This window comes from Rhopalosiphum maidis, chromosome 2, assembly GCF_003676215.2.
Source record: "Rhopalosiphum maidis isolate BTI-1 chromosome 2, ASM367621v3, whole genome shotgun sequence".
Lineage (NCBI taxonomy): Eukaryota > Metazoa > Arthropoda > Insecta > Hemiptera > Aphididae > Rhopalosiphum > Rhopalosiphum maidis.
Window position 1 is genome coordinate 44559368 of NC_040878.1, and position 21128 is coordinate 44580495.

The 21128-nt window shown below is 23.7% G+C and overlaps 1 protein-coding gene across 3 annotated transcripts in view; it reads left to right on the forward strand.

Annotated features, from left to right (window-relative positions):
• The window catches only part of LOC113554549 (sodium channel protein 60E-like), a 105393-nt gene that overhangs the window by 23692 nt on the left and 60573 nt on the right, over positions 1-21128 (forward strand). For all 3 annotated transcript variants that reach the window (XM_026958434.1, XM_026958436.1, XM_026958435.1), the window contains 2 exons: positions 5629-5837; positions 16516-16736. In XM_026958434.1, coding sequence (XP_026814235.1) covers positions 5629-5837; positions 16516-16736 — 430 coding nt within the window. The remainder of the gene's footprint in view (positions 1-5628; positions 5838-16515; positions 16737-21128) is intronic.

The following is a 21128-nucleotide window of genomic DNA, read 5'->3' on the forward strand; positions in this document are numbered from 1 at the left end:
TATAACAAAATATTGAATAAGCGAGTTGTGCTGTTTGCAGTGTACTCTTTTCTTTTGTTATTTTGTTATATTTTTTAATATTCTGCGTATCTATCTTTCATATTAAATACGTGCCCCGGATATTTTGAATAAACTGAATGACACATAATATATATTTCAACGAATATGTTGTTAACTATTTTATTTATTTTATTTGAAGATTTTAGATATTTAATACTAATCTTTGAAAAACTTTGTCAGTATAATAATTATTTCAAACATTATTTTTAATTATTTAAAGGTTTTTTTATTTAAAATAATATGTTTATATAATAGTATAATATTTCTATTATATAAAATAGAAGATATTTAATGTTTTATAATAATAATAAAAATAAGTTTCTTTTTCAATATATGATAATAAATTGTACATAATGAAAAACAGTGAAAAAATATTATGGGAATACATTTTAAATAATTGTATTTCGTGTATTGTTTTGATACCAGACGTAAGTTAATCGTTATTTATTATTACTATGCACTAGCTTGCATATTATATTTATAGTTTTATACTAACAATTAAAAACTATATGACGCGTGATTTTATTTTATAATAATTTTATGTTTAAAGGAATTATATATTTTTAGTAAGTATTATTGTACTTTATTTATTGAAAATGCATAGTAATATTTTATCCTTGTGAGTTTTATTATTTAAGTCATAGATAATTTACTCATCGTGTTAATATTTAATTTATTGTACTTATCTTTGTTTTTGAATTGAAATTTACTCATGAGTCATGACGCACAATGAAATATTGCACCTTATTTGATACATCCTCTACCCTCAGGGATGATTTCTTATCCATCGCCGTCTCTTGAAAACTAATACTTCCCCATTAGCGGAACAAATTAAGGTATACTCACTTTATCACACTTATAAACCGATGACACTATTCAATAAATGGCATGTCTTATTAAGGTTAACGTACTTGGATGTTTATGTATTTCACAATAAATGTTCATTTTTACTTAATTAAATACACTCTTTTGCAAAATATAAAAATAATTATATTTTGATGAGACTGAAGCATTTATAAATGATAGTTTTACTAAGAATTTAATAGGTAAATAATTGGTATATTAGATATATATTCGATTAAAATTAAAATATTATTTTTACAAGCCAAGATCAATTTGAATTTGAGTAGTACTATTGCATGTTAAAACAATACAACATATATTAACCATATTTTAATGATTGTACCACGATTTTAAAACTTATTGGAATTGGATAATTGATATATTTAAAAAAAAAAAAATTAAGTACAATAGAGTGTAGATAATATTGTTATAATTATATCAGTATTCTCAATAAAATTGCCCAACTAGCTAAGCACTTTGGCATCTAGAACGGAATTCTATTTATCCATCCATCCAATCGAGAAGCGCTTATGATTTGTGGAATTTCACAAGTCGTTAACCTAAAGGTGCAGAATATTATTTGGCTATTGTACTTGTGCATGACACGGTCGTCTAGGAGTCCAGCAGTAGCACAATGGAACGGTGCACTGGCAAAGTTGTTTGTAGAATTTACGATTCAAGAGGGTAGGTCAAAAGTTTTGGCAATTAACATTCAAAACCTCCCTTTTGAAATGATTTCAATGAAATATTAATAACAATACTAACTCGACTTATAAGGGTCATCTTCTTCTACAGATCATTAGGTAATAATTATATTTACTATTATTGTTTGGATTAGACTCTAAAACGAGAAAATATTTGTTTTTCCCGATACCACGTGTATTATATAATATACACTAAACAGTCTTGTTTATTTTTTTAATCTCTGATAACCACCATATAGGTTGTGCGTAAATGACCTACAACAGAAATGTTGTATTATAATTTAATTTAGTATTAAGCATATTATAAAAAATATGATTTTATTTGTAAAAAAATGAGCATTACTCGAAATCTTTTTTTAAATTACAGTGAATCATAATGAAATAATGAAAAACGAATACACACCTTGATAAAACTGTCTAATTTGTTTTACTAATTAAATTAAAGAATTTTGTATTCTATAGGAATTTATTATTCCTTGTCAGTTAGAAATTTAATATTAAAATAATTTACAATAATAATTGTTTCACTAATAAATATTAAAGTAATATTGTTTCTTGTATCTAATTATATATAGTTAGTTATAAGTTAATAAAAAAATATATTGATTGTAGATTATGTCTGTTATGACATTATTTCTTTCACTGTTACTGTCTGTTAGACTTAAGCAGTTCATTGACTGTTATCAAAACAAAACAAAAAACGTTAGGTAATATGAGGAGTGAATTGGTTATTATATTAAAAAACTTAATTTGACAATGATACACGTTTAAAAATAATAAAGTTTTGAATATAATTTGATCTATCATAAATTCTATAAATTCTAAGTTTGGAAATTTTGAGTTTAACAGTCATACTGCAATAATAATAAATATTCTATTTTTTATATTAAAAAATTTTCAATAAAATACATTGTAGTAACTATATTATAATCAAAGAAATTGTATCAATTTATTTTTGGTCAATTAATAGTAGTCGTAGAAAAAATATCTATAAAAACAATTTTGAGTTTAATAATACGATTTAATTATATAACAATAAAACTTAAAATGCAATATTAACAAAAGTATTATTATAAATTATCACTGGAGCAGTCTCACTTAGACAAAAGTAATATCGTTGATATTAATCCTATGATATATAGTATATACAATTGTTTTCAAGAATATAATTAAATGTGTATTGCTATAATTAAGTAAATATTCATTATAAAATCGTATTATTTTACTCTTGAGAGAGCACTTGTGCTGGTGTTATATTATCTTGTTATTATCATAGTTATTTTTTTTTATAACTTAAAACTTTGAAAAACAGGCTAACCAATGATGCTGCTTCAATCATCCGCGCAATACATATCTAATCAATGATTCCGTAAAGTAATTGCCGAAGTAATACATTTTTGTTATTTTTTTTTTATTGTTTCAGAACAATTTATAAAGATAAATGCACTATTTAATATATTTTTACATATTTATTAATTTTAAATTTTGTTTGGAATAAATGAGATTTTGGTGCTATTATAATCCATTTGTCAAGTATTTTTTTTAATCAAATATTTTGGAGAAATATTAAAAGTAAAAAAAAAAATTTATATTGTTAAATGTAGATACGTATTCAGTTTGTCAATAATTCAATAATTTTTCCAATTTGCCAGTAGTTTTCGAAAATATCTAGAAAATCAAAGAATAACTTTAATTAATTAATCATTTAAGTAAAATCTTTATCAAATTTGAACGAACTAAATATCCAAATTATATTCAAACTGCATTATGTATTTATCATTTATCATTGTTATAAAACTCCATGACCTACTCCACAATGACCAATACACTCCCGTTTCTCATTTTTATTTCTTTATATTCTTAATTAGTTGTATTAAAGTTTGAACATTTAATACTTATGTAATACAAAATGTATATTAAAACATCGGGTGGGCTATATTAAAAGTTAGGAGAACGTAAATTATAGTATATCCACAGGCGGTAAAGTATTTAAGGCGCTTTTGGTAGGTTTCAACTAAATTTTACCGTAATTTATGACGATTTATAGTTTTTGAATTAATCAATTTTGATCATTTTTCCTTTTAAAATAAAACAATTACATTGTATTGTCCTTATTAATTTTAAATTAATTAACATGACAATTTTACAAATTTAAAAAATAATTCGTTTTTAGAAATATTTAAATTTATCAACTACATATAGTTTTGGTTTACAATCATCTTAAACTAAGATGCTGAAAGTTTTTTTAATATAAAAATATATATAAATAATTACAATATTCATAAACGTAATTAATGTAAAAAGTCTTAGATGGTTAGATGAATCTAAAAAGGCTAGTTGAAATTATTTTTCTTATCCTATTAATATATTTTTGATATGTTTGTATGTTACTACAGTTGTATATGATAAATAATGATGAAATGTCACGGGATAATCGTAAACTCAACTAACGCGTATGACGAATTAGGACAAATTAGGGTTAAAACAGGGATTAAAGAATGTTCCTTTAACACCGACCCCCTTGCGCTAGTGGTACTTGGATATAACTAATTATAGCAGTGACAACAAATGGCCTAAGGATGACATAAATATTTGGAATGCCATATTTACACAGGTTACTCTAAAATTTAAGAAATTTATGATCCTGTGGTGTATATTAATTTTTTATCATTCGTATAGATTTATTTAAATTTTATATCTTGCTTTTTTTTCTGTTCAATTTATCATTTCTATCCTGATGCAGGCTTATGCAAATAATGTGTGTTTAAATTACGAAAAATCGACCGGGAAAACCGTGATGCTCCAGAGTTGTACGCCTTATGCTTGAATAGACTCATATGCGTCTCGAGTATATACGTTGGCAGTTAGATATCAGGTGGTGTTTATTATATACCATTGTTAACTGTTTTACATACACATTGCACAGTATATGACTGTATAGCATAACTAAATCACTACAGTCCTACATAAATGATCGCTTACTTGACCTAACCTCCAAATTCGTAAGCTGAGTTCTGATATCGTTATTTAAGTTTTAGCTAAATATAATATAAGTAGCTACTTACCTATATGTTTATGAAACTGTCCAAAATATAATATTATAAAAGAGATTTTTCGACAATCTCGAATATTCAGCAGTTACATGATGCAGTTATATTATATATTATTTATTATACTACTTGTACTTGCATATCATTCGCATTATTGTGTTTTAAGATATACAACTATTCAAATTCTATATGACTGACATCATTTGGAATCTAGAATGTTCCAAAAAATGTATAAGAATGTTTTATTAACTATAATTTTCTTTAAGGATTTCCTAATATAATAGTCCTGGAACATTATTATTTCTAAATACTGCGCGAGAAGAATATTGATCAGTTAACCGGAGTCACGGTTCAACAGTTGAGTAGATGCTTACTGATATTTTTACGTTTTATTATTTTGGTATCAAACATTGAAATATAAATTTATATGATAATTTTAATATTTGAATCACGACTATAGTGAACACAAGATAAAACTACGTCGTTATAAGCTTTTCAACGAGCCTATTATGATTAAGTTAAATTTATTTAACTGAAATACATTAATTATTAAGATATAATCAGTGTGATAATTATTTTGAACGTGGAATTTAAAATAGTGGCGTAACATTATACAAAATATAATGTTCATTGTTTGATAACATATGATATGATTAATATTCAGTCTGTACCAATGTAATGTTTGGTATTTGGTAACAATAACAAATGAGTAAATCTCCATTTAGTATTTTGTAGTTTGTGTTATTTATTATTTGGTTAGGGTGTTTTTTGGTATAAACATTAAATCTCCCCCTCTTAATATGCACACGAAAAGTACCCTGCCATTGAGCGAAGTTATCTACCGTAATAAATACAAAAATTCCAATATAAAGTATAAATTGTAAATTGTTACTGCAGTAATAATTGTATGTGTATTATATATGAATTATTATTTCATTATTATTATCATTTTTATTTTTTTATTTTTCCAGACCTTTTGCGTGGTATCCAAAAGATTTCGGAAGAATTATATACACCGTTTCACAGCCACCCAGTCTTTCTTTATGTTTTCCCCTTGGAACTCGTTTCGGCAACTGTGCATATACATTTCTACTAATCAAATATTCGACTATGTGGTTATGACCACTATATTGCTCAATTGTGTCTTCCTAGCCAAAACAGATTCAGTTGAAGAAGCTGAGTAAGTATTATATTTGTTTAATATTAAATTATATTTACATTTATTATTATTATTATTCGAGTAACATTTTGGTAAACATACAACATTTAGTAACATATAATTAGGCAGGTAAATCAAGTTAGAATTTTTATATTAGTTAAAATAATTATTAATTATAATATATATAATTAAATTTTTATATTGCACTTTTCTAATAGTTAAATGTAGTGAAATATCACTACAATTTACGTTTATTTTTATATTAAATCTTAACAAATATTTTGAGCTTAAAATCAATATAATCACAGTTCATTGGATTAATCTTATATTTAATACATTATATGAGTAGTAATATAAAAACTGTGTTCATAAAAAATTAACACCGATCAAATTGTTAAAATGCTTAAGCAATAATCATTCAATACTTTTAAAAATATTATTTATTTTTGATTATTATGGGAACGATTAATGCATTAGTTTCACTGTTATGTGTATTTTATTTATTGCATCTATCATTACTTATTAAATATCATACCATTTTGAGCAATACAAATTGAAAATATTTTAATTGTTTATTTTAATAGTTTTAAAAAATGTACTACAATGTTTTTCGTAAATCTTTATTAGTTTCCCTTACAGAATTCTAAAAGTATTTAAAATAACTTGGCAATATTTTTAGAGGCATATGTAGTTCTAATCTTTACGATAAACGAAAAATACTAATTTTCCTAGAAACACTTTATTGTAAACTACATTCCGTCATTAAAGTAATAACAATCGTAGAGATTTGAAATTTCGTAATCATATATTATTATTGTATATGCACAATAATATTTTCAAGATATTTAGATTAATTATTACTTAAAGCTATAATATCGAAAATAACAGTTCACACCGTTTGGCTAAATTACTGTATTATAGTACAGAGTAATTCTTTTTATTTTGATTACGTTTAATGTGACTGTGTAGCCTATTGTAGGTTGTCTAATTTTATTGCCAGACTAAATTTTAAAGTTATATTTGAAAGTGTATCGAAGTTGATTTCTTTTTATGAAATTAACTTTTTAAACAAAATGTTTTCATTAATTCGTGTCTATTTACATAAAAAATGCTATTGCAGTAATATAATGTTACCTAACGTAGTTGCTACTAAAAGTATGAATAGAGAATACGAATGTTTATTTACCTTGTGACCTATATAACGCTTGTCGTTTTACTGTAAATTGGGTGATATTTTCGATTTAGCGACGTGTGACGACATCGAACAAGTGCCAAACACGTGAAGTTACTGACATGCAAATGCATAAAAGGTTATAACTTAACTGATTGCCTACGATCGAAATTATATAAGGTTTACTTAACACACGTAGCTATTATATTATTTTCGTGTATCACGTATGTTGAATTATTTTTTATTACTTTAACTTAACACTATTTTGTTCGACAAGTAATTCTGATTGCTTATTATTTTAAAAGGCTAAAACTACATATATAATACGAATTTTTTTTTTTTAATTCACTTATTCTGGGTGGCTAAGTATAATGTTAAAAAAATGTAAGATAAGTTAATATTGATCCATATAAAGTATAATATTTTTTAGTGTTATATAAAACAATATATGCATATATTGATCTTAGGTTTTTTTAATAATATACACTTCATAATAAAGTGTCTTTTTAAAATTATTTATTAGTTCACTCTTGATTCGTATCCCTTTATAGATAGAACTCGATGTCTGGATTATTTATAATACTTAAAATTTAATTTTCCCGTAATTTAAGTGTTTTTTATAATATCTAAATAATAATATGTATATTGTTTAGTTATTAAAACTAATTAAAAATATGAATCTTTGAACATGTAATCCAATGATTTCCTAAATGAAATACAAGTTTATTTTCAGTGCTACCTATTGTTTTTAATATCATTATAATTTAGGAAAAATTATTTTATTTTTATAATTTTTATAATTGAAATTAAACATTTTATAAAAAAAAGTATTCTTTAGATTTTAATTTTAATATTTCAATATTCTCATATTAACTATTAATACTTTAATTTTTATTTTACAAAGAAAAGGTAGAAATCCATACATTAATGATGGCTGGGTAGATAAATTATTATAATCAATAATTATAAATATTATGAAATAATAAAAATTCTATTATTATGATTTTTTAAATAAATAATTATGATCGTTATCGAGTTGATACTCGAATGCTGTTTCATTCTGTGGTTTAAGCGATAGAGGACATAACTGTTGTATCATATTATTACCACAAATGAGTTAGTGTTTCAATTTTAAGCTCTCTTAGGGAAGTAGTTTTGATAATAGGATGCACTTCACCAAAAGACTGAAGATTTAATAGATTGTATATTGCCATACTAGATAAGTAAATGTACCAAGTGTCAGGTTACTGAGAACAACGTAATTGACTGAGAATGTCTAAAGAAAAATACATAGGGCCTAAGCAAAATTGATAAAACTAATAAAAGGATTTTAAAAACATCAATTTTTGAAATTCTATATATTTATATACTGATTTATAGAGAAAATAATAAAGTATAAGAAAGATAATATAAAATAAATCAGTTCAATTCACCAAAATGTTCCCACTATTCCAGTGGGGATACTTTTTTTGGACAGAAGCAAATAAATTAATCAATAACCGTTTTAAACTTTATATCTAAAAATAGATCACTTGTTAATTGTAATCTACACTAATTTACTCAAATAACATAATTAAAGACATTCAGTTTATATTTCTAAATTTAAATTACAAGGGCACACTGTTTAACTATTTACACATATGATGTTACAGATCAAATCTATTGCACTGTTTAGATGTTGATGTCTATAATATTGCGTGTAATAATTAAAAAGATTACTCGTATAATATATTTGATTACATATAATAAATCGTAAATGATATTTTATTTGTAACCCCCTCCCACGTCTGTTAAAAATCTACCATGTTTTTTCAAACATTTAATTTAATGAAACTAATTAAAAAAAATAATAATGCATTTTAAATCATGAAATATTCAACATTGTTGTTTACATAATATTTGAAACTTTATATCGTTATTTAATGGAAATTCTAGAAAAAAAAATTGTCATGTACAAAATAATGTTATGTGGCGTATCGTTTTAGGGTATAGAATATCTTTGAATATAGTTTGCATATTATTGTAATCATATATTTGCAAAATATATTATGTATTCAAGTATCAATCGTGTATTTGTTCTTTCTGTGGAATGCGAGTGATACAATAATAGCAAAACAGAAATTGTATCTATTTGATGATTATTGATTTTCATATTTCATGCTATTATTTAATTTATTTTTTAATGCATATAAATATACCATTTTCTATATCTAATAACTCTTAATTTTACCCGATGGTAATCAATAAAGATTCTATCAAATTTAAATATTATTTTTCTTAATCATACTATTGATAAAGAAATAAAAAAAATATGTAATTTATATTCTGAAATTATCTTTTTTTATATTAATTTGCTTAAATTATTTAATATTAAAAAAAAAATCAATATTAACTGCTATTTTACAAGATTATTATTTCATCATAACAATTTCTGAGAAATAAACCATAATAATGTAACTAACAGCTAATATACTTATTCTTAAAGTATTAAATAATGATCTTAAAATTATTTTTCTATTTGAAATAGTTTATAGATTATAAATCATATGTCTAGTTTTAGTTAATGCTTAATGTTGTAACGCTTAACAACTATGAAATAAAAAGTTTTAATTTTAAATATATTTTGAACACTTAAATAAAATATATGCTATATTAAAAAACTACGTATACAATAAAAATGAATGGTTCTTCTTCACGAATTGAAAATTTCGATAAACTTTTATTTAAACTTTTTTAGAACTTGAAAACATGTGATTTCGAGATACATTAACTCGTTAAATGTCATATAGCAAATACATCACATATTTCAAATGGTAACAAAACTAATATAGAAATTGTTTCACAATTCAATTCACTTTGAAAATAATCCAAGCTTCACAACATACTAAAATCAATCACCAATAAAAATGATTTTAATAAAGTTTAACTTATTTAAATAATTTTAACTACAATATAATAGTATTAAATAACATATGTTTTAATATTTAAATCGTTTATCGCTGGGTTGGGTTATTTGAATAAATGTATAATTATATTTTTAAATTAAAATTAAAATAGTAGAATATCTGTCAATCTCTGGAATATGAAATAAAAAATATTCAATTGTGTGTAGTGTAGATAAGATTTTTGAATAATAATTAAATTTAAATTCGGTTGGTTTATGTTGCTTAAAATCACTAAAACCATGGATTATTATGCTCTTATTTATATTGTGATAGTTATTTATCAAGAACTGTATATGATATATGCAATTAATATGTATGAATATCTTATGAAATTAATATTTATAAATAATAACAAAGCTGAAATAAATAAAGGCACTGCAATAGTTAGATACTACGCTCTGTAGCTAGTATAATGCATGCGTTATTATTATTCAATTTGCAAATATACTGATAAGTGACATTGTACATTTTAAGAGTATTTATTTATACTTTAACAAATTTGTTACGTCATACTTTCGAGAAAACAGTACACACATGACTGTGGCAACTATAAAACCATCAATCGTCATTCATACAAAACGGCACTTTCGTTATTACTTATAGGTATATTATTAGTTTATTTAAATTCTGAGTAACGTAAAATATTTTGTGAATTAATAGATAGTAAGTATTTAAGTAGAAATTCGCTTACAATATGTATACGACTAAGAAAACATCAATTCCTATTACTATTACTTCTATAAATGTAATTACATTGATAACATGATTAATTAATCAAACATAATTAACACTGCGTTTACTATAATGTCCAGAAGTTGATTGAAAAAATAATGCTCTGCAATCATTTTTCATTTAGAAAAAAAGCTATTGTGATATTTTTGTAGTCAGTAATTAAAATAACATGCAAGTTGAAAAAAAAAACTAGAATTAAATCTATAATCGGATTCTGAGTCTGCAGGGTGTTAGTTTATAGCTTCATTTACTCTCTTGATAAAAGATACATTTAAATATTTTTAGCCATTATAATATTTTGTAGGTAATAAAAGAATTTTTAACGAACAGAGCTTGGTTAAGGGAGATTGCTTGTCCATAAAATTGTGTACACAACTTTCAATCAATATTTTACCTCAAACATATTATATAGTATTATATTTTGATTTAAAATCACAAATTACAATTTTAAAAGGTAGTTATCTATACTTCTTATTTTTTTTTTTTTACACTTCCTATTGATTTTTTTTTCTAAAATTGTTACTATAATAAAAAAAAAAGTGTTCTGCAATTACCTATCATCATAATCATAAACGTTCCGCCATACTTTCGAACAATTTATCGGAAAATAGTGTACTATACTGTATGGTGGACAATTGGAGAGGTTGTTCAAGATTAACTAAATGTCATACACATATTATGTATATATATATTTAATATATATAATAATATACCATTTATACCAGTTCCTCTAGTAAACGTCATAATACGACCTGCAAGAAAGATAATTATCTTGGAGGGCTTTTGAACATTCATTGAACAATAATATAGAAATGCTTCCTTCTTTTTTCTCTCACTTTCATGCAACGTTGTTCGCTTAAGAGTGAATTTTTCACCAAAGAACTGTTTGGAACACAAAAGAAAGCATTATAAACGGCAACCGAGACATACATTTGACGCTGCTTGACTATACCCTTTCATGCCGACGGGAAACTGATTATAGTCGTTATATGTATTTTGTATATATATATTAAGTCGATGTGAGCACATGTATTCACTTTGCCTGTGTGTGGGTGCGATGTGAGTCCTATACTAAAAATTGTCGAAAGATGTTTTTTCCTTAGACGCAGGAAGGTTAAGACTGTATCCGTATTGTTCCTTATAGTATAATCGGCGATTTAAATACGTAATACGCCAATGCGCTGTCTATATGGAATAATATATAAGTTTAGAAATTAGTGCAATTACTTTATTACTATAAATACAACCGAGGATATTGTTGAATCATTTTTTTTTTTTTTATAGATTTATTATTGTAGACCATTATGTTGATATATTATTAGAATGATACATTTTAACTTCTTTGGGAAAATATCCCCTTTGTAAATCGAAAACCTATTTAGTTGTTTTAAAATTGAAATTTATCCATAACTCTGATATAGTATATTACAAATAATAAAATAAAGGTTACAAAAATAATTTATGTAGAATGATACCTAATATACATCCCTAGTATTTCGATACGCGTATTTCACGAATATAAAATGAAATACAATCCATTAGCTATAGTTAATATTGTTTTGATTCTTGACTATTAATTTAATATTATATTCAAATTGACATTTTACCAAACCCTAAACATATCTAAACAATATATGATAAATACGGGATGTTATGATATGAAATACAGTAGATATACAGAACAATAGGCAATGGTTTAATCAATTCCAATGCCAATAGAAACTTGTATTACCTATTAAATATTGAAAACAATATAATACTTGTTGGATTCTAGGACGGCAGATATTGTAAAATAATATTTTTATATAATTATTAATGTTAATGGTAACCACGGTAACAAGAGTTTCATATGCAGTATAAAAACCAAAAGCTATAAAACAAATTATTATTGTAAAAGATCTTCTTACATTTAATTTTTACTATACAATTTTAAAGGCAAGGGAGTTCTATTCAAGATTCTACACAGCGAAGCTTTTATGACTCCAATCAAAAAAATAAAAAATAATGGTTTTATATAACCTTATTAACTTTTACCTAAATACAGATATTACAACTATAAATGGTGATTATTTATATACTATAACACTCTTAATTTAATTTTTTTGCGTTTTTATAATATAATATTATAAATTATTATTACATATATAATATGATTAATTTTTATTATTTATGTTATATTCATCACCGAGGGTTTTATTGTTTAACGAATTAATTTCTTTTGATTAATAACGAACATAAAAGATATTATGTTTTGATTACCATCAGACTGATCATTAAAAAAAATACAATAAAATACATAATAGTATTGATTATAATGTGTCTTAACTCATATTTTTACTATTAAATGATTATAGATAATAATATAAGAATCTATTTTAATTGAACATTTTTTTTTATTTATAATTAAACAATTTCATATAATAACATTAATTTTTGAACATTGATGTAAAACACGATCTGTTGTCAAAAAATTAGTTAAATAATCACCCCTCTCCCCTTCAAATGAAATTTGATTTTTATCAAATTAATTTTAAATTATAGACTGTATGATAACAATGAGTGTTATGTATTAAAATAAACACCTTGCATAAATAGATTTATATATCATATTATATTGCATAATGTATTTTGCTTGTCATAAATAATTGTCGTCAAGTATCCACAACTGACAACAACGGTATTAGTAGATTAATGTTTATTATTCATACTAGCGGTATTTTATTATTATAATGCGTATGTACCGTGTAGAGTTACAGTTAACAATATAGATTTATGCATACGCCACGTGTGAATAAAAAGAGTATATACGTATGTATTAAGTACGCGCCTTCTTATTTACCTCAAAAAAATAATATAGACTGTAACATTTTACTGTTGCTTCACACCAAAAATATTTTACTATTTGGTAAATAGTTGGATAATCGTTTTCTCAAAAACGTGTACGTTTGTTTTATTTTATTTACCATGAAAAAATATAGTTTGCTTCTTTAAATTTAACAAACATAACAAAAATGTAAATAAATGGAATAATATTTACTAGGCTAAATCATAATATTATTATAAGAAATGTTATACACATACATTATTGTGACAATTTAAATAATTTACAGATTATATTGCAAGTGGTCTATTATACTATTTAATACTTTATAAATAATATATAAAATAAAAGTGTGGGACAAATTTGTAGGAAGTTAGGATAATCGTTTTTATTATAAACACGATTTGAAGCTTAAAATAAATACTGTTTACATTTTAATTTAAACTTCAATTTTGCCAATAAAAGCAGATGATACCTATTGAATATAATCTCATTCTCAGTTATTTAAAGTTGAGTAATTGTATATTCTAATCGTGTTATATAATCATATTATTATATTTATTAGGTACTTAAATATATTTTAATTTTTAACAAACCATATTATATTTTTTAATAGGTATAGCCGAAAAGAGGATACGATCTTAGTGTATCTGAATTGCCTATATAAGACGCCGTGTGATCATTAATATAATATTATTATTTATTATTAATGTAAACACGCTTATATTTATATTGTAACTAGAAAAATGTATATACAAAACACAGGAAAATCGACATATGACAGTAGTGTACTTAAATTTTCCACTATTATATTTAAATTGTTTTACTACATCAACTTAAGTATTTTATAATACTTTATAAATGTACGAAACGTTCAGTAAGTTAACATAATGTAGTAGGTATTACAATTTCTAGAATATAAATATATATTACGTACACATATCTGATAAAGTTAATGTTTTTTTTTTTTTAAATAATACAAAAACTATTTAATTCTCGAAATAAATCTGTACTAGATAAAATTGATTTTGATGATATAATACTACTATTTAAATACAAAAAAATTATCAAGTTAACTACTTTTTTTTTGTCTCGATAAATACATTTAAATGAGTTTTATTATAATTAAACATTCGACATTTATTGAAAACATTAGTAGATGTACCGTGTATTAATTTAAATGCCTGATCGTTGTAGCATCTGAGGGTTAAAATTTAGAGAAATAAATAACTAAATAACTAGAATATAAATGCAATTGAGGTTAAAAATTACATGTTAAACATAATGCAGACATTTCGTTTCAAAAGTTAATCTAGTGCACCTACTCTATATCTAAAATATCGCTCATATTAAGTATATATATATATATATGGTTTCTAATCGTAATTCATAGGTCTGAAATCAAATTTAACCAATAATAATTAATGTTACATTTCCTACGAGTAAATGCAATATGTCACTTTGACGGTGAACACATTATTTGTACTTATGCATAATACATACTAGTTTCTAATCGACATAATTAAATATTTAATTAGTTGAATGCCATTAAATCGACGTGTGTAAGACAATATCGCCTCTCTGGGTTTAAGTTTAAAACTAACGTTAAAACAATAATATCAACAAATAAAATGTGTCAACTACTGTGAAAGCAGATGGAAACGACAATTTATAATCGACAGGCAAAAATGTGAGGTCTTTTAAGACGTAAGCATTAAGTATTGGTTGAAATGTTGAGTTGAAAATATTAACAAGTTTGTACAAAATTGTAACATACAAAAACAATAATTATAATACGGCTGGGCGATAATAGATATTTTTGCGCTCATTTTAATTTAGTAACATATAAATAATAAAAAATGAATAGTTCTTCCATTTTAGATTTTGAGTTAAATAAGAAATGTAATGGCTTTACTAAAATTTTTTTTTCTATATTTTTTTGTACACATTTAATTGACGGAAGAAGTTCTTTAAAAGTTTTAAGTGGTAGTATTTATATATATATATGTATATCGACCGAAAATCTAATCTGGTTGATACTTTGAAGAGGTCATTCTTTGATATTTATTCAATACATTTTCCTAAGCGTTAGAAAAAACTATACAAAAGTGTTGAAAGAAATAGAAATAAAGTGTAATTGTAACTAATTTATGTACTAAACCACTAATAATAATTGTATCGAAATTGATGCGTTGATTGTCACTTTAAAACTTAAATTAGTATAATTCGTTAACAAATGTTGAACCCTTAAATATTTAGTTTGACGTAGAAAATAACGAATCATTTTTGATTACTATTGTTTTGTTTAAAAACTAAATCTCGTGTAATTAAAAAAGTTAAATTATATATTTGCTGACAGAAAACGACGGAGTCAATTAGGTACTATAAAAAATGTTTATGTTAATTTAGTTTATATATGGATTAGTTTTAAAAATGTTTCTCTTTAAGTAGGTATACAATATTTTGGTTTTTCATTTTAAAACAATTAATCAACGAATAAGTTTAAAATAAATTATGTTTCTTAATAATATTTAAGATTATTATAAATCGTAATGTTTAAAGTTAAATATAGAGGTTAAAAAGTATTCTAACCACCTTTTGAAATATCTGCGAAACAACCAAACAGTAGAGAATTTTCCCCTTCGCGTCACAGTTTGTATTTAAGCTGAGAGTTAAGGGATGCGGAAAATGTATACATATACTTCAAGTTATGTACAACAGTGCAAAGTTGTTTTATATTTAGGTAAAAGTAAAGGGCAAAAATAACGTCGAGTTTCTGACAAGAAATTACGTCTGGATTTTTCATAAATAAAAAAAATCGCCGATTACCCATAAAACAAAACTCGGAATGCAAACCGCATTTAAAACGAATGTTTATGGAAATATTCGACATTTATATTTCTACTATTTTATTTGTGTGAAATGCTATCTCAAATATTTTTTATTGGGTCACTATTGCTCAAGGCCATTAAAACAAACGTGATTTATCGGAGTTGTATAATTCTTTATTTTTATTTATTTATTTTCCAGATACATATTCTTGGCCATATATACGGCCGAAATGGTTATCAAAACCATATCAAAGGGATTTATACTAAATAAGTATACATACTTACGGAATCCATGGAACTGGCTGGATTTCATCGTCATCACGTCGGGCTATGCAACCATCGGCATGGACGTCGGGAATCTAGCCGGGCTACGTACGTTTCGCGTACTGAGAGCTTTGAAAACCGTATCCATAATGCCAGGTAATATTTTCCGTTTACATGATATTTGATATTTACGTGCAATCTTGTTGTGCATACACAAAAATCCAACCATTATTGGTCGTCATTTTTTTGGATAAAAATTTTATTGTATTACATGGGGCAAAGATTTTTTTTATCATAACTGATTTCAAAATTAATTAAATTTAGATTTTTATGTACATATTTTGAGCTGCAAAATTGTTATAAAATACTAAAAAAAGTTGTTTTATTCATTATTGCGTATTAGTATTACTAGTATTATGCTTAATCGTATAATAATTACATTACTTGTTTTTGATACGACAAAAACATCGAAATGAATAAAAATAATTTAATAAAAAGTTTAATTTAAATTATTCATTGATGATAAAACTTTACTTAATTTACTGTTTGATGTTATATATTTACACACTACACAGTTTAAATAATTTTTTGCAATGTAGCCATGTGGGGCATACCGTTCAACAAATACTAAATGAAATCTAAAAAATATGCTTAGGTCAGTGTAATATATTTAGAAAATAACTGATTAAATTTATTTTTTGTTTAAAGTTTATCAATATTTGATTGAATTTCGAATATTGTAAGATATTTATTGTTCCAACACTTGCTAAAACTTATTTCGCTGTTTTACACTGCATTATAAATTATAAAATATTATTTGAACTAAGTAAAATTTGTAACCCAATAATAGTAAGAATAAATTTAGTTGAAAATTAAGAGAAATAAATAATATTAAAAATAGAAATACGTTTAAAGGTAGTAAAGAAAAATGTACTATCGAGAAATTATTAACTTGAAATATTAAAAGTTGTAAGAACTGATAAAATGCTTAGAAAATAGAAATAAAATTTACATTTTATAGGTATTTAAATTGTCTACAAATACGATTTTATTTTAGTACGCATTAAAAACAAAATATGCCGAAATTATTACAATGTTTATGGCAGTGCCATCAAACTATTTGTCGACAACCTGTTTAATATATATGTAATTTAAAAATATACATTCAAGTTCCTATACAATTAAACGTACAAATTATACACTTAACTCTTAGATCTTCCAATATTAAATAAATAAATTAGTAATTACTAAGTGATAAATTATAATTGCATTTTCTTTTTTACGTTATAATGTTTTTATATTTATAATTTAACTATAGAAAAATATAGGAATATTGCAAATATTATGAAAATATACGAGTATAAACAGTGGGGGTCATGGTTTTGGACTCCTTCCGGAATTTTTAATAGTAGAAACATTTAGTGGTGAATATAAAATATAATACAGAGTTATATGTAAGTATCTATACTAAAAAAATGTTGAACCTCTTCCCCCGGCATTTTTTTTCAGTTGCAGCTTTGCCAGATTACATAATAATATTTAGCTAGTCATTATTACACTTAAAAATACCTTACTATATAATATATATATATATATATATATAAAATTGATACAGTATTAATGATCAATATTATTATGAATAGTTCAACCCCTTAATTTGATTATTTATATGTTTTTATTTTATAAATAATTGTGCTTTATTTGAATAAAAATATTTAAACTGTTAAAGTATGAAATAATTGTTACATAATATTCTATACTACAATCTTACTGTGAATATTTTTTACCTCAATAACGAAATGGTTAAAGTATGTATTTATGATAATTTATTTCATTTTTCGCAGCACAAACACACATAACTCAATTATCTTAACTGCGTTTAACTTTTATTCTAAAACTTTAAAATTGTAAATTCAATATATTTGTGAAAAAAATTTCAATTAAACTCTATTATTAAATTTATTATATTTTACACAAATTTAGAATTTGATACCTAAGTGATTACTTTTCCTAAAGTTTTTTTTTATAAATATTATTAATACAATTTATTAACAAAATATTTATTTAATTATTTAAGTTCATTTTTTAGTAGAAAGCAATTTTATTCTCGGAGAATTTATAGTTGATCAATGTACATTTCATAATACTTATTTACTATTTTATTTTATTGCATACATTTCGTTAAAAAAAAAAAGTTACATTATTAGTTAATAACTATAAGTATTAATAACTTATAACTGTATTATAAAAAAAAAAATAACTTACTTCAATTAATATTTTCAATAATATTTTACGTAGATCAATAAGCATTATTTTAAAATATTTATTTAAAATTGCTTATAATTTGCATGTGCTTTTTTATACAATATAAAATAAATAAAACATCAAAGTGATTTTAACTCAACTTGTAATTTATAACTTTTATTTTAACCCGCGATAAATACATGTATTTAAACTAAAAAATGGCTTACAAATTTATCAAGGATTTTAAATCTAATTTTAACTCGATTTATTTAAGTATAATATTTGAAAATAAAAATCAACACTCAATTAACCGACCAGTTTTTGAATAAATAGACACCGTAAATGATTTTTAAATAAAAATAATAATTTAATTAATTTCAAATAAGTATATAATACATACATCCAATTTTTTTAATTTATATATTAAATACCAGCTCACTCATTCTTATTGTTTAATAATATTCTTTGAGTATTTTTGGATATTTAATCTGAGCTTAAATTTGTAGATTGTATAATAGGTAAATACAGTTAATTAAATTAAAAATAATAGTTTTATACTATGAAATTTAACTAAATTAATTGTATAAAACAAGTCAAAAAGTTTAAATTGTTATCTTCCTAAAAAATTAATTAAATGTTTATAAAATATATTTTTACGTGTAAGTTTAGATAAGTAAGAACTAAAAATATAAACATAGATTAACAAAAAAATAAAAATATAGGTTCATATAATCTATGAAAATATTCTCTGAACGTTACTGATTTCTTTATTATTATTTTTTTTTTTTTTATGTGAAAAACTCAAATCATTTTCAAATAAGTATTTTTCAACCTATTATACTGACATCCTTGTAATATATCGTCAATGAAACTGTAACTACTAATACAAAAAATAAAAAAGATAAATAAGAACATGACACACAGTGAAAAGTACTTTAGTGTTATATCACAAAGTAAGAATTACCTAATGTAATATTCTTATTGCCATAGGTTTTTATATTAGGTAATTTTGTCTATATTAGTTTATACAAATAATATCTATAAACTTTAAAACTGTGATTTCTAAGTTTATTTATTTTTTATTATTTTCCTTTATTTAAATTAATATAAATTCATAGTTATTAAAAAATTCCATCAAGTTTTTTTTTTATGGAATAGCTTGTGGAAGATCTATGTTTTGAATATTATTTTATAAAAACTTACTTGCAATGTTTATAATTTATGAAAGTAGATACCTAGAAATCAAAAGACATTTATATTGATTTATTCGCTCTTTTATATTAACCTAACCATCATTTTGGTTTCTTATTAAAATGCTTTAACAATGAAAGCAAATAAATTTTTGAAAAATGCTGAATTTACAAACGCTGGTTATTACGGACAATAGCTATTATAGTTTCCGCTGACCGTCCCCATCGCTTAAAAACTTTCAGACATTATCATTACCGGTATAACTTTATGGAGTGAAAACTTTCGTGTGGTGGAACACAATCGTGTACGGAACATCCTTGTTTTTCAAATGTCCGTTATCTCCGTAAACACGGCGTAGCTCGTTTTCCTGTATACATATCATAGACAAACGTTGTTTGAACAAGTAAAACAACAATGCAAATTATACACCTTTTCTCAAATAGTGAACCAAAAATTAAGCAAACAACAACAAAAATACCAATCCCAAATATATAAATATAGGTATATCTTGTTAATTAAAATGTAGTGTACTTGTATTATACTTGCATATTTTTTATACATATAAATATATTTTTTAATCATTATTATGAGTATTGATAATTACCTCAATACAAAATAAAAAAGTATAATATTGCACTGGAATATTACATTTGTTAGATATGTTAAGGAAAACAATATTTTATACTAATCTTCCGAAAGTTACAATTGATTTAAACTGCGATACTTATTATTTATTTTTGAAAATGCTCTTGTAAAATGATAAAACGGTTTTCTAAAAATGTCGACTTTAAAACGTTAAAGTTTATACAATTATCGTGCCCATAGTAAATAAATATTTTAAATTTGGATATGAGTAGGGTGGTAGGGAAATTATTTTATAACCCATGTATTTTCACTGCACCACTTCGCGTCATTAAACTTTAAATGCTTATAAATAATAAACTATTTGTTTAATATTTTACATTCATGCATTCAAATGTTTAGAAAAATATTCTGTTATAGAATTTTATAATATTAAATGTAGAAGTTTGTGCTTAAAATCTGTATAGGATAAAAATATTGGGAATTGGGCACTCGTCACTTTACACTCCCCTACTGGATAGTGATGTTTTA